At 39.8% G+C, this 24,768-nt stretch overlaps 1 protein-coding gene across 2 annotated transcripts in view; it reads right to left on the reverse strand.

The window, feature by feature from the left end:
• Positions 1 to 24,768, reverse strand: part of RBM20 (RNA binding motif protein 20) — a 320,520-nt gene that overhangs the window by 86,605 nt on the left and 209,147 nt on the right. For both annotated transcript variants that reach the window (XM_089656499.1, XM_089656500.1), the window contains exons 3-5: positions 11,304 to 11,365; positions 11,155 to 11,228; positions 1,967 to 2,067 (exon numbers count right to left, since the gene is read on the reverse strand). In XM_089656499.1, the coding sequence (XP_089512625.1) occupies positions 1,967 to 2,067; positions 11,155 to 11,228; positions 11,304 to 11,365 (237 nt within the window). The remainder of the gene's footprint in view (positions 1 to 1,966; positions 2,068 to 11,154; positions 11,229 to 11,303; positions 11,366 to 24,768) is intronic.

Below are 24,768 nucleotides of genomic sequence, written 5' to 3' on the forward strand. Positions count from 1 at the left end.
ACCTCCCGTTCCACCACATCCCAAAGGTGCTCTACTGGATTGAGATCTGGTGACTGTGGAGGCCATTGGAGTACAGTGAAGTCATTGTCATGTTCAAGAAACCAGTTCGAGATGATCTGAGCTTTGTGACATGATGCAATATCCTGCTGGAAGTAGTCATCAGAAGTTGGGTACGCTGTAGTCATAAAGGGATGGACATGGTCAGCAACAATACTCAGGTACCGTGGCTTTTAAACGATGCTCAATTGGTATTAAGGGGCACAAAGTGTGCCAAGAAAATATCCCTCACACCATTGAACCACCAGCCTGAACCGTTGATACAAGGCAGGATGGATCCATGCCTTCATGTTGTTTACACCAAATTCTGACCCTACCATCTGAATGTTGCAGCTGAAAAACGAGACTCATCAGACCAGGCAACGTTTTTCCAATCTTCTATTGTCCAATTTTGGTGAGCCTGTGCGAATAGTAGCCTCCGTTTCCTGTTCTTAGCTGACAGGAGTGGCACCCAGTGTGGTCGTCTGCTGCTGTAGCCCATCTGCTTCAAGGTTTGACGTGTTGTGCATTCAGAGATGGTATTCTGCATACCTTGGTAATAACGAGTGGTTATTTGAGTTACGGTTGCCTTTCTATCATCTCGAACCAGTCTGCCCATTCTCCTCTGACAAAAACAAGGCATTTTTGTCCGCACAGCTGCCGCTCACTGGATATTTTTTTTTTTTTTGGACCATTCCCTGTAAACCCAAAAGATGATTGTGCATAAAAATCCCTGTAGCTCAGCAGTTTTTGAAATACTCAGACCAGCCAGACTGGCACCAACAACCATGCCATGTTCAAAATCACTTAAATCCCTTTTCTTCACGGTTTCAACTTCAGCAATTCATCTTCACCACGTCTAGATGCCTAAATGCATTGAGTTGCTGCCATATGATTGGCTGATTAGCACTTTGTGTTACCAACCAATTGAACCTAATAGGCTGGTGAGTGTATACTTAACAGCACTCCATCCCCCTCCAGCAAATTAGCTTGAGTCTACTAAGAAAGTTTATAAAGAAGAGAGAAGTCTAATGCATCAAAGACCATCTAAAAATAATTCAACAACAGTCACTCAATCTACCAAACGACTTATTCCCATGCTTCTACCTAGCAAAAAGACGGACATTTGGCCAAACCAAGGGGGAACTTTTTCTCACTAAACACCTCTCTCACTCTTTGTGGGAGATTTACTAAAACAAATGCACTCAGCTGTGCATGGTAGCCAATCGGCTTCTAACTTCAGCTTGTTCAATTAAGATTTGACCATAAAATCTGGAGGCTGATTGGTTTCTATGCAGAGCTGCAGCAGATTTTCCATGCTCCAGTTTTAGTAAATAACCCACTTTCTGTGCTATCAGTATATCTATAAAATAAACATGTTCAGACATTTAATAAAAGTTCCCTGGTACAAGTTGGAAGACTATTTTTTTTATAACTGTGATTAAGAGGTTTTTGCCTGTGAATCTTTACTAAAATCCTCACTACAAGCATTAGTCAATACGTGTGTACTTATGTCCCAATGGGTCAAAAAGTCATGAATTCAATTAACGCATAGCAAATTACAGCTTTTCTTCTGAAGTATTTACTTTTTACATTCACTACCAGCTTTTTTCTATTTGCAGCTGGTGTTTATTGTATTACGACATTCCAGTATTTTATTAAATCACTCTGATGGTTGTGTTCTGCAGTTCCTCCACATGATGGTAACACTGTATCTGTGGAAGGTATGGAGCAGCTTGTCCTGGAACAGCTGGAGTGGCCAATGTGGAAGAACATCTGTTATCCAAGATAAAACAAACCCGTATTTCTCCAGCACTACATAAGGAGCAAGCATTGTGCATAATCCCAGCTTTCCCAAACATATGTGGTGGTCACACAGGAAGACTGAGAACAGGCAACAACCATCTGGAGAATATAATAGACTAATTACCTTGGCACCCACGGGTGGTCCAGAGAAGGTGACTGCAGATGGGATAAATGGAATAGCTGTTGCCTGAGTGACAAACATCTGATCAATATCCACTGCAAAACCTGGGGACAAATCAACATAAAACAATTTTCATGGTGCAACAAACAATTGGACCTGACATAAAAAGTTGTAAATCAAAATTAATATTTATACCACATTGGGCAAAATTAAAATAATTCTGTTTATGTTTGTAGTGTTTCTGCAAATGATTTAAATCTGAAGAGTTGTATAGCCTCAATTGTTCCACTGTTGCCCCCGGCACCTTCCACCATTTTCAGCAATGCCATATTTAAATTTACATCAGATTCACTTTAAAAAACTTACTTTATTATGAACCCCTGCTTTGCCCATATAGTGAAGAGTAACAGGTAAACTTTAACGTCTAACCAGCACCGCATAAATCACCCTATCCCTTGCTTTCCCATGACTCTGTTCAAACACAGGGATTGAAGAAAAATATTTTCAGGTATGGGCGAGCATCTGACTCCCTCTCCTTCATGCCACTTGGCAGTGCTGATGTTTAGTAACTGGCTGCACAGTTACACGGCCTGTCACATGAATATGGGTAGAGATTCATCACCCCTGTGTTAGCTCAAAGTTGCAACCTGAAGCTTTCAGAGGGCTAAGCTTTCACTCCTGGCAGCTGAAAAAGCAGCGAGGGAGTGAATGGATGGCAAGTGCAAGTAGTTGGTGGGGCTGCCATTAAATTAAAGCTGTTTTACATTTAGGTATACAATGCAATATTAATGTAACATATACACAACAAAAATACCCTTCTTTTTCTTTTAAATTCTGCTTTAAAGTTATTTTTTAAGATCTGTGCTTATTATATGCACACCACAAATACATTGAAAGTTGAACGTCCACCTATATCTCCTAACCCATCTACAGTGCATCCAGAAAGTATTCCCAGTGCTTAACTTTTGCCACATTTTGTTATGTTACAGCCTTATTCCAAAATGGATTACATTAATTTTTTCCTCAACATTCTAAAAACAATACCCCATAATGACAACGTGAAAGAAGTTCGTTTTGAAATCTTTGCAATTTTTTAAAAATAAAAAATGAAAAAAACCCATGTACATACAGTAAGTATTACCAGCCTTCGCTCAATATTTTGTTGAAGCCCCTTTAGCACCAATTACAGCCTCAAGTCGTTTGGAGTATGATGCTACAAGCTTGGCACACCTATTTTTCGGCAATTTCTCCCATTCTTCTTTGCAGTGCAGTGCCTCTCAAGCTCCATCAGGTTGGATGGGGAGCGTCGGTGCACAGCCATTTTCAGATCTCTCCAGAGATGTTCAATCGGGTTCAAGTCTGGGCCACTCAAGGACATTCAGAGTTGGCCCGTAACCACTCCTGTGTTATGTGTGCTGTGTGCTTAGGGTCGTTGTCCTGTTGAAAAATTAACCGTAGCCTCAGTCCAAGGTCCAGAGCGCTCTGGAACAGGTTTTCATCAAGGATGTCTTTGTATATTGCTGCATTCATCTTTCCTTCAATCTTGACTAGTCTCCTAGTTCCTGCCGCTGAAACACATCCCCACAGCATGATGCTGCCACCATCATGCTCCACTGTAGAGATGGTATTGGCCAGATGGTGAGTGGTTCCTGGTTTCCTCCAGACATGATGCTTGGCATTCAGGCTAAAGATTTCAGTCTTTGTTTCATCAGACCAGAGAGTTTTGTTTCTCATGGTCTGAGAGTCCCTCAGGTGCCTTTTGGCAAACTCCAGGTGGGCTGCCATTTTGCCTTTTACTGAGGAGTGGCTTCCATCTGGCCACTCTACCATACAGGCCTGATTGGTGGAGTGCTGCAAAGATGATTGTTCTTCTTGAAGGTTCTCCTTTCTCCAGAGAAATGCTGGAGCTCTTTCAGAGTGACAATCGGGTGCTAGGTTACCTCCCTGGCTAAGGCCCTTCTCCCTCGATTGCTTATTTTGGCCGGGCGGCCCGCTCTAGGAAGATTCCTGGTGGTTCCAAAATTCTTCCATTTACAGATGATGGAGGCCACTGTGCTCATTGGGACCTTCAATGCTGCAGCAATTTTTCTGTACCCTTCCCCAGATCTGTGCCTTGATACAATCCTGCCTCCAAAGGTCTACAGACAATCCCTTGGACTTCATGGGTTGGTTTGTTCTCTGACATGCACTGTTAACTGTGGGACCTTATATAGACAGGTTTATGCCTTTCCTAATTATGTCCAATCAACTGAATTTCCCACAGATGGACTCCAATCGAGTTGTGCAAACATCTCAAGGATGATCAGTGGGAACAGGATTCACCAGAGCTCAATTTTGAGTGTCAAGACAAAGGCTGTGAATATATATGTACATGTGGGTTTTTTTTGTTATTTATTGTTAATAAATTGCAAAGATTTCAAAAGGAACTTCCTTCATGTTGTTATTATGGGGTATTATTTGTAGAATGTTGAGGAAAAATGTATTTAATCCATTTTGGAATAAGGCTACAGCACAACAAAAAGTTAAGCGCTGTGAATACTTTCTGCATGCACTGTAAGGACATTCAACTTACATTAAAAGAAAAAACGTGATGGAAAATCAAAACAAAAATGTACAGAACAAATTATCTTGCATTGTTCAATCCTCTACTATAAAAAATTTGTACTAGGATGCATGAAAATATGGTTAGTGTATAGACAATGGGGTATAAGTAATACAAAGTACTTTGTCTCAATTGGAGCACAGCCATTCAGCTTTTAAATTTTCATTTTTTTATGTTGTGTGGAAAGATAGAAGTTGATTGGTTGCTCTGGGCATTGACACCAGTTGAGAGAATATATTTAATATGTATATTATAAACCAGTAGAATAATCATCTACACTATGAACTATCTAAAAGTTAATGTGTTGAAAAAAACCCTAACCAGAAAAACTAATGGGGCTTAAAAGGTAACAAACCATACCAATAAAAGTGAATTGAACAAATATAGGAACAGTAGATAAAATTGAACACCTTTTATTAGGTTAAAAAAACACCTATAGGTGGAGCATATTCATCAGACATAGGGAACCATAAAAATAAAATACAGAAGTGAGATCTGGCCACAGTAAATTGTTGCTGTTGTCCTAGACGTAGTCACGGATATCAGCCGCAAAAAACAGCAGCCATAGCCTTAGAGCAAATAGGCTAAACTGTACAAATAATGGATAAGATAGTACATGGCTATTAATGGAAACAGATAATTGCATTAATGTTGATATAGGACACCTAACCAGATAGTAACATAGTAAAATAAAACACATGCAGCGCTAGAATATGATAAAACACATTAAATCGCAAAACATAAATTATATGATACCAATATAACGAAATAAAAAATATGAAAGTGATCAAGTACAATGACTTTATCTGTTATAGTGACAAATAGATAATAGTATAAAATAACAAGCTAAAATATCCACTAAAATGAAGGTGCCAAAATCAATATGCGCACTATGGCGTATGGTGGCGTGCAAATGCACGCACTACAATATAGGGTGAAGTATAGATGTGATGAGAACGTCCCCAATTGGCGTTTCCAGGTGCATAAATAATTAGTCTTCAATCTGTGTGGATCCATGATGGTGAAAATTAAAATAAGTGGCCGTAGATTGCACTCACCAGAGAGTGCAAATGAATGCGCATTTGAGTGATTAAGGACCAACTCCTGATCATGAGCATCAGGTTGCTTAAAACATCAGGTCATCTGGTGGGCATCAGGGGGGCAGACAGCATACCATTAGGTAGTATTCGGCACCGAATATGGATTATCCGCCAGGGGAATCACACTAGTAACTTCAGTCAGGTCACAATGGGTATCCTTGTGGAAAAGACTAACCAGAAGTGAGCCAAAACAAAGAGACTTCCCATAGTGTAGTAACTTTAATTTATTCAAGGATAAAAAGAAAAATGAAATAGACTCACAATGGATAAATGATGTCCAAATATTAGCAATCCGGCAGTCTGGTGTCCATCCTTGAATAAATTAAAGTTACTACACTATGGGAAGTCTCCTTGTTTTGGCTCACTTCTGGTGAGTCTTTTCCACAAGGATACCCATTATGACCTGACTGAAGTTACTAGTGTGATTTCCCTGGCGGATAATCCATACTCGTTGCCGAATACTACCTAATGGTATGCTGTCTGCCCCCCTGATGCCCACCAGATGACCTGATGTTTTAAGCAACCTGATGCTGATGACCAGGAGTTGGTCCTTAATCACTCAAATGCGCATTCATTTGCACTCTCTGGTGAGTGCAATCTACGGCCACTTATTTTAATTTTCACCATCACGGATCCACACAGATTAAAGACTAATTATTTATGCACCTGGAAACGCCAATTGGGGACGTTCTCATCACATCTATGCTTCACCTTATATTATAGTGCGTGCATTTGCACTCCACCATACGCCATAGTGCGCATATTGATTTTGGCACCTTAATTTTAGTGGATATTTTAGCTTGTTATTTTATACTATTATCTATTTATGTCACTATAACAGATAAAGTCATTGTACTTGATCACTTTCATATTTTTTATTTCGTTATATTGGTATCATATAACTTATGTTTTGCGATTTAATGTGTTTTATCATATTCTAGGGCTGCATGTGTTTTATTTTATTATTGACTAGAGGGTTTGGGGTTTCTACCTTTTCATGCTAGCTGCTCCTTTTTATATATCTATCCAGCGCTCGTTTTACCTGATTGGATTAGATCAGTGGTTCTTAACCTTGTTGGAGTTACTGAACCCCACCAGTTTCATAAGCGCATTCACCGAACCCTTCTTAATTGGAAAAATAAAATATGATTTTTAAAATTCAAAACATAGGTATATATTTAGGTATATATTTATACATAGGTGCACAAAATGAACAAAACCATTAAGAACAAAGAACAAAACCATTAAAACATGATTTTCACGCAAAAACAAAAACATAATAATGAATATATACTGCACAAATCATATGAGTCGGGTGTGGGTCTTCACCTCCGCCGAACCCCCGAGACTGACTCACCGAACCCCTGGGGTTCGATCGAACCCAGGTTAAGAACCACTGGATTAGATAGTAACATAGGTGTAGATGAACGAATAAACATGTAGTTTCCACTTGGAATTCCAAAACAAAGTACCTTTTTTATGGTTTTAACGCATTTCGTGGGACAAAGCAAACTTCTTCAGGGAACAAAACAAAACCTAAATTCCTACAGTAAACCAGGAGGAAGCAATCCTAATAGAGCATAATCAGGACATGGCCCCACAAGTCAAACAATTGGGTATCAATAAAGATACCCTTTATAGAGCCTGGCCAGAAATGGCCATATAAATGGACAATGGTTTAATCGGAGCCCATTGGACAAAACAATTATGGCAAAATGATCCTAAAAACAGGAATATATGCTATTAAATCCAACAGCATCCAAGAAGTTTCTATCATCAGCTGGTATTTCAGAGTGCTGTTTTCAATAAAAACTGAAACATGAAATTCATATAGACAACAATTCCAAAATCATCATGAATCACAATACCAGTTTACATGTAATAAATAATATAAGGAAATTATCAAAAGAGAGAGAGAAAAAAGATATAATATAAAACACAAAAAGTATGAAATAAACACAAATGAAAGGCTGTACAATGGCCGAACCAATCAAATTTAGAACAGAAAAGGTTTGAAACTCAAGGAGTCACTTAAACCTGGGGGCTAAGTAGCTGCCATATTATGTATCCAACGTGCCTCTTTTTGAAGAATACGGCGGTCCCAATCACCACCTCTTGGATCCAAAGGGACTCTCTCCAGGGCAAAAAACTTCACACACTGTATATTTTTGGCATGATACCAAGTACCATGTCTCCCTATGGGGAGAGGAAATGTCTCCCGTCTGAATAGCGGAGACATGATCATAGATCCTTTTCCAGAATCGTCATTTGGTTTTGCCTATGTAGAAACCTCCACATTCGCATATCAGCATATATACCACACCTGCCATCTGGCAGTTGGTGTAATGTCGTGCCCTGTGGATGTCACCATTTGGTAGAGTATGATTGCAACCTTGAGAGAAAAACTGACAATAAGCACAGTTGACACATATAAAAGTACCTTTGTACCTTTTGCTTTCTTTTTCTTACTCTTGGGTGAATGAACATCTTCACACAGATCTTGTCTTTCAGGTATCCAATAGTGACTCTAAAAGGAGCTCTACTACAACTAGATTAGTCTTGACATATAACAAACAAGAACAACAAATTCGTCACATTGTCAGCAAATATTGGTATTTGTTGCAGGCTGATCCCAGTGTAGCTACTTTTGTGAAGACGCAACCTGAAATCACGTACCACAGAAATAGAACCATTAAAGATGAACTGGTGCAGAGCCACTTCACGAGACCAGGTAGATCAGTCTCATGTAGGTACAAAGGTACTTTTATATGTGGCAACTGTGCTTATTGTCAGTTTATCTCTCAAGGTCACAATCATACTCTACCAAATGGTGACATCCACAGGGCACAACATTACCCAACTGCCAGATGGCAGGGGTGGTATATATGATGATATGCGAATGTGGAAGTTTTTACATAGGCAAAACCAAACGACTATTCTGGAAAAGGATCTATGATCATGTCTCCACTATTCAGTCGGGAGACATTTCCTCCCCCATAGGGAGACATGGTACTTGGTATCATGCCAAAAATTCAGTGTGTAAAGTTTTTTGCCCTGGAGAGAGTCCCTTTGGATCCAAGAGGTGGTGATTAGGACCACTGTATTCTTCAAAAAGAGGCACGTTGGATACATAATATGGCAGCTACTCAGCCCCCAGGTTTAAATGACTTCTTGAGTTTCTAACCTTTTCTGTCCTAAATTTGTTTGGCTCAGCCATCGTACAGCCTTTCTTTTTGTGTTTATTTCATACTTTCTGTGTGTGTGTGTGTATATGTATGTATATATATATATATATATATATATATATATATATATATATTTTTTTTTTTAATATTTATATTTTTTCTCTCTCTCTTTTGATAATTTCCGTATTATTTAATACATGCAAACTGGTATTGTGATTCATGATGATTTTGGAATTGTTATCTATATGAATTTTTTTGTTTCAGTTTTTATTGAAAACAGCACTGTAATATCAGCTGATGATAGAAACTTCTTGAATGCTAATGGATTTCATAGCATATATTCCTGTTTTTAGGATCATTTTGCCACAATTTTTTTGTCTAACGGGCTCTGATTGAACCATTGGCCATTTCTGGCCAGGCTCTATAAAAGGTGTCTTTCTTTATTGATACCCGATTATTTAACTTGTGGGTCCATGTCCTGATTATGCTCTATTAGGATTGCTTTCTCCTGTTGATTGTTTGTCTGTTTAAGGTCATATATTTTCTCTCGGGGCTTTTTTAAGATGGCAGTAATGTTTTTTGACGTCTTGCATCACGTTGCGCAACGTAATGCGTTGGATGTCATTGCCGTACGTCACTGACATCACCACACATGCGCAGTATACCTCCCATGGCGCATTTTGATGCCAATTGACCGCTATTTAAACCCTAGAGGTTTTTTTCAATTCAGGACTACACAGGGGGAAGAGGGTTTGAGGTTTTTTCCCTCCCCCTCCTTCGATAAACTCTTCTTCACTGATGAAAAGTAATCTGAGCCCTACTGTACTTGGTGGTCTGTAGCATTTGGCCAATAGATCTCTGATTGAATAGTATGTATTTGGATGGTTTGTGACTTACACACCTATAGATATGTTTGTATTCGGTCGTTTGTTTATTTAAGTTGCATATAACTTGGGGATCTCATTAATATTTTTTGTCTACAACTTTTTTTCTTTTCTGCCCCCCTCTCCCTCTTTGACGGTTTTGACTTATGACCATTTTTGGGGAGTAGGGGTGTAGTTGGTACTATGTATGGGGCAGATTTTTATTATTCCTTTTTCTGATCAACTGTATTTTGTGATCCCTAGAATGACAACTCTGTTTTTTACAAGTCTTCATGTGGACTTGGATTCTTTCTTGATTGATGATCATTATTTATGGTTGTTGGAGGCCCCCCTCTGTCCATCCAGTTACCATTGGCCCATATCTTGCAGGAGCTATCTGAGATTGTGTTGGTATCATCAACTTGTAATTGCTGTTGATTTGTTTATTTTGCTTTGTTTTGCACAATTTTGTATGATCACATATTGATTATATGTTTTTGGTTTGTTTTGGTTTACTATAGGAATTTAGGTTTTTGTATTATTCCCTTGAAGTGGGCTCTGTCCTACGAAATGCGTTGGAATCCTTTTCATGGTTTCAAGTGGAAACTACATGTTTATTCGTTCATCTACACCTATGTTACTATCTGGTTAGGTGTCCTATATCAGCGTTAATGCAATTATCTGTTTCCATTGATAGCCATAGGTGTTCAATTTTATCCACTGTTCCTATATTTGTTCAATTCACTTTTATTGGTATGGTTTGGTACCTTTTTTAAAGCCCCATTAGTTTTGCTGCTTAGGGTTTTTTTCAACATATTTTGCTTAGGGGTGTGGTACCAGTAAAACTGTGGTTAACAGGTCAGGGAGAGTTGCTTTCTCCCCATCTCCCACTCCTTCAATATTTAGTATCTAAAAGTTAAGTTTTGCACCTACAGCTGACAGTACAATGCACCCTTGGGTTTATCCTCCAGCAGTGTTTCTATATATTAGATTGTCTTGAAATATGTGTCACTCAATAAAAATAAACAATTGTACCAGAAATTTGGAGTAATAAACACAGCAAAGGTATATAAAGGGCAATGTATATAACATAGGTTCAGGAGGGTATACACAAGCAAGAAGTTAAGTAATTTGAAAAACTTCCAGCAGAGCCAGGTCATCTGCAGCGTCATGTCCATGCTATATTTTTTATATATTCGGATAACATCATAATCTATGTTAACGAGACAGCTATTGGAAATACTTCATGTTTAATTGCTCTGGAGAGTTGGACTTGAAGAGTAAATGTTTGATAAGGATTATTAGCACTGGCATGTGTGACCCCATGATTTGCTGGCACTCATGTCCAACACTCGAGGGCACATCGGTCTCTGAGCCAAAATATGAAACTCGTGACATGGTCCATTATATTATCTAGTTTCAGGACAAGAGGATTTCTCACCTTCATTGTTCCGGCCGTTAAAGTCTGAATTCAGAGCAGGGTCACTGGAATTGGGCACGCAGTTTATCCCAACACTGGAAACAAAGCGGGAAATGTAATAAGTTTTGTGTTTAGATTCCAAACACAACCTGGAGGAAGTACACACTCACCTCTCGGAGTAACCCATTACATTCTGAATGTGCATCCTGCCTTTGATGTGCAGTTCCCAGTCCTTGAAGAAAGAAAATAAAATAAATGTACATAACAATATAGCACACGCTGTCAGTAACAAATGTTATCTAATTGGACAGTTCACATTGTATCGAAGGGCTAAAGTGACCCTTAATAAGAGCAAATAGGTAGATAATCCATGCATGCGCTGATGTAAATCTATACCAATAAACTGCAAGAGGTGGGAAGACAACATGGAACTGTGCTGTGAATTCTTGCACTTGTGGCAGAAAAGAGGAATGGATCAACCTATCATCTACAGATTTTCTTATTTTGTAAATTATTTATTTTTTTGTTTATTTTTTAATTTATATTCAGAAAATTCAAATATGAACATTTTGATAGCATCTTTCATTACTGGAAACAGAGCTTGCATGGAACACATCAAAATGGACACGTTAAAAGTATAACTGACATACATGGAAAAGAAAAAGATAGGGAAACATGGTTGAGATATATTGTAGGGTGCAGGATCCACATTTCTTTGGCCATAACAAAGTAAAAAAACAAACAAACAAAAAAACTCTTGCCTTTATAGAGTGGTGGAAGGTTAGACCCTCTAGCAGATTTTTATTGCTGTCTTTGTCCCCATTAGGGATATTCACTCTAATTGACCTAATCTCCAATGTCACTGAGAATAAAAGTAAAAGTAAATCCAAAATGTTAAATTGCCACCTGAACAGGAATAGAGGGAAATTCCTCCAATGGGGACACTTGTTCCTACGACAGCTATGTAAGAGGGGATATCCCTCACTTGGGAAAGCTAACCTCTCTCTTCTTGTTAACTCTACAGAAAGTAAGTGAAATCTCCCAAATGAGACAAAAGTGGAAAAAAAAAGATCAGTTGTTTCTACCCAAAATGAAAAAAAAAAGCTTGGGCTTTAGACATACTTTAAACCAGTGTCCGTTATCACCCCTGTGAGTAGTTCAAATGGCACAGTGGGCTTTCGAACCAGAGCAGGATTGAAATTGTTATGGCCAGCCCTATACACATCTGTATACATGCATTGCTTTAATTTGCAAAAGCCCTGCACAATCTTCAATTAAACAAGTTAATTGAGAAGCAAATCACATTGAAAGGTAGTAAATGCCAGCGACTATTTTACACATTTTGGCTGACCATGTGCACTCCATGGTGCAGACATTGTTTCCTGAAGACAGCGCCATTTACCAAGATGAAAATGCTCTGATTCAAACAGCTGGTGTTGTCAAATCATGGTTTGACAAGCATGCAGACAAAGTCTCGCACCTTCCCTTGGCGCCGCAGTCGCCGGACCTCGATATCATAGAGCCACTATAGTAAATTTTGGAGAACAGGGTCTGGGCTCGTTTTCTGCCACAGGCATCCCTGCAAGAACTGGAAAGATTTTTGCATGAAGAGTGGTATCAGATTCCATTATCCACCATCCAAGACTTATATTTGTCAATGCCCACAGGAATTCAGGTCGTCTTGGTAGCCAAAGGCGGTCCAACATCATGTTAGGTAAGGATTTCATTATTTTACCTGGGGTTTCCATAATTTTGTCCAACCCCTGTGTGGGTGTGTGTATACTGTTCATATATAAATATGTGTGCACATCATGCACAAATTATCACTATTGCATATTATTCACCCTATTATAATATGCACACCACCAGTTATATTGATGTAACTATGTCAGATAAAAGTAATATTTTACAAAGGAGTCCTACCCTAGTCACTTCACCTAGGATTCCAGACTGGAGTGTGCTTAGAACCTGTGCAAAACCTGATCATTACACAACTGGGTAGTGGTGGGGCTCCCCAATTCAGACCTCCTGCAACTCGAAGTAAAGCAAATACTGAACATTTCTACACCTTTATGGGTATCCTCTTAAAGAAATGGTTGTTTAACTACAGTATAAAAAAGAAAGTTTCCATAGTCCACCAACTTTATATACAATTGCTACAACAGGAATTAAGCTGCTGAGATGTTTTCATGTTTTGTCATACGTAAGCCTATTACACACGATCAGAAAATCGTACAAAAAATACCGCTTTTGAAGCGATCATACGATAATCTGATCGTTTGTACACAGCTTTCGTCTGAAATTATTTGAAGGGAAGAGCACGAACAATTTTCTCCTTCAGCTCCAGATGATACAATTTTCGTTTAATCAGCACAGTTTTCGTCCGAAAATATAATACAAATACATTACATCACTTCTGAATTTTTTTTAATGTCATACAAGAATTTTCGTAACGTTAGTAACCTCTTCACTTTCCATACAAGACTAGCATGCAAAAAATAACTGTACGATCGTTATCCAATATTCTTATCGTGTGTACGGGGCTTTATACCAAACGTGTTAACAACCACAAAGAAAGCAATCATGTATAGGAACCCTTCCTTAATACAGACATTTCTTTATACAGTACCATCATTTCTACAGACAAGCTTCTTACAGAATACGTTTTTTAGTTCTATCAAACGCCCATAACACTCAGAAAACATGTAAATTAGAGAGTATTACACCTCATTTTCCTGGGGCAATGGATTGTGGGTAGTAGGAAATGTACATTTATGTTTTCCAACGAGTTAGAGCTAGGTAAAAAAAAAAATTAAAAACTCTAAAACACCAACTAATGCATTTCTATTAGATCAAATGAGGGTGTGTATTAGCAATTACTGCAATATATGAGCAATTCACAACAGGCTTTTCTGAATGTGATAAATAATGTAATACTTCCTAGCAAATCACCACACAAATGCTTCCACTAGATGCTTGTGAATACTGAGCCACTGATTATTTTTATTGTCTGTGCTGTTGAGCTATGCATTAAATGACCTATTTAAATACCATCCTGACTGCCCACAGTGACTTTAGTTGCGTAGAGCAGTAAATGATACATATACCCTCTGGTCAGTTATTACTGTAAATTTTTACAGTTTGAGAAACACTTTTGCTATACTTATATAGAATTCCATAGTCCGGCTATACTAGGAGCCTATAGACCAGCCTTTTTCAACCAGGGTGCCTTGAAGTTTCTTCAGGGGTGCCTTGGCAATATGCCTACAAAATTGCCCAAAAATTATATACAAGCCAGCAAGTAGATCAAGCCTGCCTTTTAGTTACACAAAGCCACTAGTTTTCATTGTGAACCATTATGACCTTCTAGCTGCCAGCATCCCAATAACCGATTACATCATCAGTTGATAAGGAGGATGTCAGTTCTACGCACAGCATCCTTGTTTGCCCTTGCTCCTCTCTGTCAACACTGGGGTCACAGTAGCTGCATGATGGAGAGAATCTGAGGGAGAAGAGAAACACTGGAATACTAGTCAGTACCAGTGTGCAAAAGTGTATTTGATTTGAAAGAATAAATCACCTCTAACGTTGGATGTCCTACATGTGTGGATGTCAATGCATTATGTAAAACTATTAGAATAGTTTTTTACATTTTAGAATGGGGTGCCTCGAGGCTGTCCATAATTTTAAAGTGTGTCCATAATTTTAGAGGGTGCCTTAACTGAAAAAAAAAGGTTAAGAAACAATGCTATACCTTCCAACCCAGGGTACACCCCTTGACGTAGAAAAGACTCAATTGACTACTTGGTTCCTAGGATGTCTAGACTTGATGTAGACACATCTTCAGGGCTTTCCTAAAGTGGACCTTTCACTAAAAACGCAAGGTCTGCTTATTTACCAACAGTCCCCTTCCCCATGGCTAAATGCCGACTAAAATTAAAAAAAAAATTAATGTACTGACCTTACCCTCGGTTTGACAGATCCAAATGGGACAGGGGCTTTTGGATGGGACTATGAGCTAGCCTTCTACCCACTGATTATGGCCCAAGGATTTTGTCTGCTTCTCCCAGTCAGAACATGTAGGAGAGCTGGGTATTGAAATCCTTTTAACTGGCCTGGAATATTCACCGGGACTGTGCAGCCAGGAAGTCCCCAGAACAGTGGTGTGTCTGCGAGAACATTGTGTCGTACAGATTGTTCAGATGCACCTTCACCAGCCGGGGATATAGAACTTTTCTTGGGCATATTTCTTATCTTGCCCCAGCATTTGCCCATTTTGCCCCGGCTACTACCAACATTATACTATTAACTTTTTCTACAATTTCTGCTGAAGATGTGCCACTTGATAACCTAGATCCGAGCTGGATCTGGGGTGGGACATTTAGAAATGAGTGGTGTAATGTACTTTATGTATCCGGGGCTGTGGAACTGTTTCTGGGCATCCTGGTGGGCATGTCCTGGCTAATTAAGACTTATTTTCCACATGTTTTCCATTACATAGACTACTAGCCACACTGATAAGACTTGTCTAGGTGCCTAGCTGTTAATTAGAATAATGTTTAAAGTTTGCATTGTCATATTTTTACTGGTTGTACATCTTATCTTATCTATGCTATTATCCCCAAGGGGGTGTCCTCCTGGGTGTATAAAGTATGTGTCTGGGTTTTAATAAACAGTTATTCCTTTGGTTTTACCTCAACATTTTGTCTGCATATGATGCTTGGAGTAAAGGGCTGCTCTTAGTTATTGGTCTGCTGGAATTTGGAGGGAAGGAGGCACCATGTTGGAGGCACCAAAAAGGGGGATCAGGTTACCCATCACACCTGGTTTCTGCCCAAGGCGAGACCTGGGAGAATGCTTAATGAGAGGGTGCTCCTGCTGGGATGTCCTGATACTCAGTATTCCCCTGCTTCAAGTGGTTTGGACACAAATCCTCAATCTTTATTGTAACCTCATGATGACCCAAATCCCATTCTCTCCTAACATAGCGCTCCCCTCCATGGTCGGGACCTATTAAGTCTGCCAAGACATCTTCAGACACTTCCTGGCGCCTGCCAGGATGGTTATTCCCCATCACTGTCAAACTACTACCTTACCTTTACTTGTAGAATTGGTGAATGAACTTGATTCTATCAGAGATCTTGAACATCTGTTGTCACAGGAAAATGACAGAGAATAGAAAAATAGAAAAAAAAACCCTGGAGCTTCTGGTCCATGTTCCAATTTTCCTTGGCGTTCCAAGATTGGATCATGGAGGATAATTCTCATGAACAATGGTCAGCCATGATGGAGAGATCACCTATCTCCCCCATCCTATACACTCCTCTTAGTTTTTTACCTCCACTTCTTCATTTTTTCCTTCTCTTTTCAATTCAGTTGCCAGATTTATCTGAGGCCTGCAATTACAATTACTTACAGGCTGCGTAAAGAGTCAGTCAGTCGACTGATAATGCTAAAATACAAATTTCACAACACAATTGGAACTTTGCCTTCTACTGTGTAGGTGGGTTGCTCTTGCCAAATCCATAACGTTCAATCATACACAGCATACTTGCCCATTATGGCAGACATCTATTATTATGGTCTCCTCCAGCTACCGTCACCGCTATGTTGCCACTGCCAACCTCTCTGCCACTTCTGGGTCTGGCGTGTTCTGTCTTTGCCCATAGGGTGGTTAAAAATCATGTAACACCTCCGCCTGCACACTGATGTTACACTGATCTTGCTCCTGCATCTTACAGATCTCCATAATAAGCTGGGTGTGTAAACTGCACTATGCACATACCACAAGAAGTGTACACAAAAAAAAACAATTATAGGTGCAGAACAAAAGAGTAAGGGGAAAGCGTTTTTGGCAGAAAAGACATTCTAAAAAAAACTTCACCTCCTAGTAATGTTTTTATATAGTAACTTTATTTTCTTTTTAAAAATGCAGTGCAATTAATAGAATATGTCTATTGAAAAGACAGTCAAATAAGCTTTTATAAAGTGCATTGATGTAACTTTTTGCCCTTAAAAATTAAAATGTAGATACACTGCAGAAGAAAATACATAAGACCCTGTCTGTGCTCACCTGCCAGTAGCCAGTATACTCGACTACCCTGAGCTACCTATTAGCTGTTCAGCGGAATTTACGGGAATAGAGCCAAGTTGATAAAGTGACATGGACCCTTGTGATCCCTGTGAGGCATCCTGATTACCCAAGGGCTAATGAGGCATGCCTGAGATGTGCCAAGTTCAGGTTAGACCAGGGTCAGACTGACATTGGCCATTTCATACAGCAGTTGCTCCTGAATGTCAACGCCGCTGGATTATATCAACGATACTTTTAAATATGACATATCTCCCTTGGCAGAGCGCTGGAGGATTATCTGTGTGTAGAGTTCTGCACGCTATATCACTACAACTGCACACACCACACTGGAATTCTGCTTATAAGAATGGGTAAACTGGGGCCATCCACACCCACTTCCACCCACAAGTCACTGAAGATTGTTTTGGGACCTTGTTTATAGGAAGTCATTCCATAGTCATTTCAATAAAGATGTTAAATAATAAAAAGTGGAAGGAGTGAGTTTAAATGTAAATCTTTATGTCTGACTGGATTGTACCTCTCATTGTGTTGCCCAGTATAAAACCAGGTATGTTTCTTTTACTTTTCTGTGCGCTTCATCACAAAAGGAAGCTGACTGTCTATTCTTTAGGACTCTGCAAAAGTAAATGGCATTACCAACCCCTAATTAACATCTAAGTTACAAAAACATCTACAAGGCAGAACTAATTTCTCCAAGAATACATAAACATAATAATAATCACTTCTTCATTGCCTGTATATTTAACTCCATTATTCAATGGCAACATGAAATGAAAGTTTTTACTATTTTCCTTAAACTGCTTGTAAAGACATGAAGGTAAGAAACTTTCTGAGTGCAGCTTCCCCCCAGCCCCCTTCTACTTATCTGAGACCGATCCCAATCCATTGATGTGTACGAGAGCTGAGGCTCTCTCTGCTCTCACATCTCATTGGCTTAGAGCCACTGGCTCATGCTGCTGTCAATCCCAGCCAATGAGGAGGGAGCAGGGGCTGAGCCTAGCCACACTCTGCAAGTATTACTGATACACAGAGGCGGCTCGGGAGCAAGCACACACAAGTGTCCCTAGAGCAAGCAGCTTGCTCTGGGGACACTTAGTGAGGGGAGGAGCCAAAATCTGATACCGCTCTGCACAGAAACCAATAAGCTACCAGGTTTCTTGTCAAAGAGTAATTGAACAAGCAGAAGTTAGAAGCCGATTGGATACCATACAGAGCTGCACCAGATTTTACACTCTAGTTTTAGCAAATCCTATATACACAATCCTATACCCACAGTTGATCCAGAGGAAGGCAAAAAAAAAACCCAGCAAAGCATGATCCAATTTGTTCCATCAAAATATTCCTTCCTGATCCTCCAAAAGGCAATCAGATATTCCCTGGATCAATTTTACCTATAAAAATTAGTATCCAGTTATATTCTGTGTATCTAAGAGAGAACCTAGGCCTTTTTTAAAGCAATCCACTGAGCTGGCCAGAACCAGCTCTTGAAGGAGTCTATTACACATTTTCACCGTTCTTACTGTGAAGAAACCTTTCCGTACTTAGAGATCAAATCTCTTTTCCTTCAGATGTAAAGAGTGCTCCCTTGTCCCCTGTGATGACCTTAAAGTAATTGACTCTACACCGAGTTCACTATATGGACCACTGATGTATTTATACATGGAGATCATATCCCCCCTTATGTATTATACATGAAGATCATATCCCCCCCTTATGTAATATACATGGAGATCATATCCCCCCTTATGTATTATACATGGAGATCATATCTCCCCTTATGTATCATACATGGAGATCATATCCCCCCCTTATGTATTATACATGGTGATCATATCCCCCCTTATGTATTATACATGGAGATCATATCCCCCCTTATGTATTATACATGGAGATCATATCCCCCTTATGTAATATACATGGCGATCATATCCCCCCATATGAATTATACATGGAGATCATATCCCCCCCTTATGTATTATACATGGAGATCATATCCCCCTTATGTAATATACATGGAGATCATATCCCCCCTTATGTATTATACATGGAGATCATATCCCCCTTATGTATTATACATGGAGATCATATCCCCCTTATGTAATATACATGGAGATCATATCCCCCCTTATGTATTATACATGGAGATCATATCCCCCCTTATGTATTATACATGGAGATCATATCCCCCCTTAATCTCCTCTTCTCAAGAGAAAATAAAATCAGTTCCTCTTATCTTTCCTCATAGCTGAGCTCCTCCATGCCTCTTAGTTTGGTTGCCCTTCTCTGCACTTTCTTCATTCCCTAAAATCCTTTTTGTGAATTGGTGCCCAAAACTGAACTGCACATTCCAGATGAGGTATTACTAATGATTTGTACCGGGGGAAATGATCTCTCTCTCTGCAGTCCATACCTCTCTTATAATAATAATGAAAAATGTAGGGAATGAAAATTGATTAAACATACTTTACCTTTCCCCCAACTTCTGTACTGCAGGGGTGATGTTTTGTTCCTTCAGACAAGATCCTGGGTAATGCTGAATAGGCCACATCTCACAAGATGACCCTACAGCACAGTACATACGTATGTTCTTCCAAGATCTTAACAAAAGTAGCATGACTTCACCCTTCCCTAAGCATCATGGAAGTGGACATGTACACTGGTGAACAAAATTGTGGATACACCTTCTGCTTTTGTCAGTTTTTATTATTATTATTATTATTATTATACAGGATTTATATCGCACCAACAGTTTGCTAAGCACTTTACAATATAACGGGAGACAATACTGCAACAATACAGTTCAATACAAGAGGGATAGGAGGGCCCTGCTTCTTGGAGCTTACAATCTAGGAGGGAGGGGCTAGTGGTACAAAACGTAGTAACTGTGGGGGATGGACTGGTTGGAAGAGTAGAAGATTCCATTATTAGCTGAGGGCAGGATAGGCTTCCCTGAAGAAATAGGTTTTCAGAGATCACCTAAAAGTGAGCAGAGTAGGCAATAGTCTGTTAAATTGGGGTACAGAATTCCAGAGGATGGGGGAAGCTCTGGAGAAGTCCTGGAGACAAGCATGGGAGGAGGAGACAAGGGAGCTAGAGAGCAGAAGGTCTTGCGAGGAGCAGAGAGTACGATTTGGGTGATATTTAGAGACCAGATCGGTGATGTAATATGGGGCAGAGTTATAAATGGCTTTATACGTTATTGTTAATGTTTTGAATTTTATCCATTGGGCAACGGGAAGCCAGTGGAGGGATTGGCAGAGAGTGGTGGCAGATACAGAACAGTTAGTAAGGTGGATGAGTCTGGCAGCAGCATTCATGATAGACTGAAGAGGGGGTAGCCTGCGATTAGGTAGGTCAATGAGGAGGGAGTTACAATAGTCAAGGCGAGATATAACAAGGGAGTGAATAAGTTGCTTAGTGGTTTTCGAGGTTAGGAACGGGCGTATCTTGGGAGATGTTACGGAGGTGAAGTCTACAAGATTTGGACAGTGAATGGATTTTGGAATGAAAGGACAGATGGGAGTCTAGGATTACACCTAGTACCCTGGCAAGAGGAGAGGGACTGATGATTGTGTTATTGATCTTGATGTAGAAGTCAGGGGAGGGGGCACGGGCAGGGGAGAATACTAACAGCTCAGTTTTTGAAAGTTTGAGTTTGAGGAAGTGGAGTGACATCCATGCCAATATGTCACTTAGCAGGTTAGTAATGCAAGAGGAGACTGAAGAGGTGAGGTGAGGGGTAGAAAGATAGATTTGTGTGTCATCAGCATAGAGATGGTACTTAAAGCCATGGGAGTTTATCAAGTGACCAAGGGAGGAGGTGTAGATGGAGAAGAGAAGGGGTACAAGGACAGAACCTTGAGGGACCCCTACAGAAAGAGGGAGTGAAGAGGAGGAGGCAGCGTTATAGGTAACTCTGAAGGAGCGCTGCGATAAATAGGAGGAGAACCAGGGGAGAGCAGAGTCTTGGAAGCAAAGAGAGTGGAGTTTTTTTGAGGAGGAGGGGATGGTCAACCATATCAAAAGCCACAGAGAGGTCAAGTAGTAAGAGTACGGAGTAGTGGCCATTGGTTTTAGCAGTTAGTAGATCATTAGTGAGTTTTAGTAGGGCAGTTTCAGTGGAGTGGAGTGAGCGAAAGCCAGACTGTAGAGGGTCAAGAAGGTTGTTGTCAGTGAGGGGGAGCTCAGGCGATTGTAGACTAAGCGTTCTAGGAGTTTAGAGGTAAATGGCAGCAGGGAGATGGGTCTTAAGTTGTTCTGGTTGGTGGGGTCCAGGGAGGGCTTTTTAAGTATAGGAGTGATGTGTGCATGCTTTAGAGGGGAGGGGAAGGCACCAGTAGAGAGGGAAATATTGAAGATGTGAGTGAGGGAGCATAGGATGGAAGAAGAGGGTGACCGTAGTGGTTGTGAGGGGACAGGATCCGGGGGGCAGGTAGTGAGACGGGCTTCGGAGAAAACCTTAGTGACCTCCTCAGTGGTAGCAAGGTCAAAAGAGGAAAGTGTTGAGGGAGGTTTAGTATAAGGTATGCTAAGTGGGATGGATGTCTGTGCAGTGGCAATGCCCCTATGAATTGCGTCAATCTTGTTTTTGAAATGATTTTCAATCTCGTGAGCTTTGAGTGAGGTGCTGGGTGGAGGTGGAGAAAGTAGAGAGTTAAAAGTAGAGAAGAGACGACGAGGACTGGATGACAAGGTATTAATGAGAGTGAAAGTAGGCTTGTTTGGCAGCATGAAGGGAGGAACTGTATGTTAAGAAAGCAGATTTATATAGGGTGAATGCTTGTTGAGATTTGGTTTTACGCCACAATCGCTCCAGCGTACGACAATGTCGTTTAAGATTTCTGGTGTCGTCAGTCTGCCAAGGTTGTAATGGTCGGGGCATGATGCTTCGTGTTGTTAGAGGAGCAAGTGAGTCTAATGTGGATGAAAGTTTTGGTTGATATCTTTACTTACTCCCTTGTTTTTTTCCTTCTAGACATTAGCTATTCTATGCAAATGATAAACAAAATGTTTTTGACAACATATGACACAAGTTTTGAGTTAATTTGAGCAGATTTACTGAAAATTATCGACAGAAAGCTAGCTGGTGAAAATGTGAGAATATTTTGCCAATTTTCGTTTGTATATTATTGTGTATATGTTAACAGTATTTGGTCAGAATAAAGCATTATGTTGCATAACAGAGATTCTAGTTGCAATGCCTGTAGTTTTATATAGAGCTTAAGAAACTATTTTCCATTTTATGTATTTTTTTAATTATATTAGAATAATTAAACAAATATTAACATAATATTGTGCTGTTTTGACCTAAAATGTACTTAAACAATTATATTTGTAGAAATGAATGATGCCATCAATTGAAAGGTCAGACTGGTCACCAAAGAAAAGAGCAACAGCAATAATATTAACAAATTAAGGTTCAAGTTTTTGCGAAATTGCCAGGAAAATGGGTCAAGGAGTTTCTGCATCCTGATTTCAGAAGCTGTGTGCCCGATTTACGAACACCAAAAGTATCAAAACACAGAAAGCCATAGGAAGGAAAAAAGCTACAACACCCAAAACTGACAGAAAAAGACTTGCTTTGCAGAATAGAAAATCTTCTGCCAAGGATATCAACAAGGTGTTGTCAGATGGAGGACTGCTAGTGTCTGACCAAACAGTAAGAAGATGACTTGTTGCTGCTGGATTAAGAGCTTGAATACCAAGAAAAAAAAACATTTTTGAACTGCCAACAATGAAAGAAAAGAGTCAAATGGGCCAAGGAACATCAAAGTTGGGCAACAGAAGATTGGAAAAAATTTATTTGGAGTGATGAAACACGAATTTCTATTTTTGGAAGCGATGGTGTTCGATACGTGCGAAGAAGGTCAGGTGAAGAATGCCTTCCTGAGTGAATGACAGCAACAATGAAACACCCTCAAAGCGTCATAATATGGAGCTGCATGTCTTAGTATGGTGTTGGACGAATGAAGGTTATTGATGGCATTATTAATGCAGAGAGATACATCAAAGAGGTCCTGGAACCAAAGTTGATTCCATAAATAAGCGACTTAGCGTACAAAGGCACAGAATTTACTTTTCAACAGGATGGAGCTTCATGCCATACAGCTCGTAAATGCCTTAAATGGTTCAATGACAAGAAAATTCCTCTGCTTCCCTGGTCTGGAAATAGCCTTGACTTGAATCCCATCGAAAATCTGAGGTCAAGATTGAAACGCATGGTCTCGAGCAAGAATCCAAGCAACAAGCGAGGACTCATTGAGGCTATAATCAATTCCTAGCATCATTTGATCACAGAAGAGGATGTCAACAGACTTATAGAGTCAATGCCTAGAAGGTGTCAGGCAGTAGTTAAGGCCAAAGGCTATTAAAACACGTTATTGAAAAAACACATTGTGACAACTTGAAATGATCATTTTTATGCTATATAATAGCCAAGATGCATTATGGTACATTTCCAGCCAAAACTGAACTTATTTAAAGATTTTTTTGTTAAGGCACCCATTTACTATATTAAATTTTACTCGTGCTATGACATTTTTAGAGATTTTTATACGAAAAGTAATTTAAACTTTAAAAGTTTGTAAAATGTAAGGTGTATCCACAATTTTAGCCACTAGTGTAAGTATATTTAATAACAAACTCCAGCCAGCGTATGAGATCCTATACACATTGGAGATTCCATTGATAAATACCCTCACATACAATGCTTATTTTTCAATAACACCACATATAGATCCTTTAGACTTACTGCTTTTCTCGACACACTTAAATTTCATTGCTTAGAAAGCCAATAATGTTAAAACTGCCATGCACATCTCAAATTCGAGCCATGGGTGTCCCTGTCGATACCACCCAGCTTGACAAAAGTTGAATATTCAATTGACTTTAGTCAAAAGAGCTGGGTGAAAAATTGTCATCCAGAAAACACCTGCATATAATCAGATGCAGGCAGCATTCAAGTAATCTGACCTGCAAACAGGAGAGTTTGTCCATCTGCATTGCTTAGCGTGGATGGAGATATCTTTTGTTGAGCCTGTGAGTTGAGCAAAAGAAATGGAGGCTTGTATGCCTTGCTTTGGTCTATTCTTAATTGTTTTGTTTTATGTTTTCAAGTAACATGTTGATATGCACATTCCATAAAGTGGTTGTAAAGGCTCAAGGTTTTTTACCTTTATGCATTCTGTGCATGAAGATAAAAATCTTTCTATGTGCAAAATCCCGCCCTACAATACTCACCTAAGCCCCCTCTAAATCCAGCAATGTGCACTGGAGTCTCGGCTATCCCGGGACTCCCTCTCCTCATTGGCTGAGACAGCAGCGGAAACCATTGGCTCCCACTGCTGTCAATCACAGCCAGTGAGCCAATGAGGAAAAAGAGGGACAGGGTCGAGCCGCGGATCCATATGTGAATGGACATACAGAGCAGTGGCTGGGGAGTGTGCATGCTCAGGTGCACCCATAGCAAGCTGCTTGCTGTGGGGGCATCTGACAGGAGGGAGGGGCCAGGAGCGGTATTGGCGGCGGAAATACTGGACTGG

The sequence above is a fragment of the Staurois parvus genome, unplaced genomic scaffold, assembly GCF_062004578.1.
Source record: "Staurois parvus isolate SC_StPar_1 unplaced genomic scaffold, SC_StPar_1.0 ptg000911l, whole genome shotgun sequence".
NCBI lineage: Eukaryota > Metazoa > Chordata > Amphibia > Anura > Ranidae > Staurois > Staurois parvus.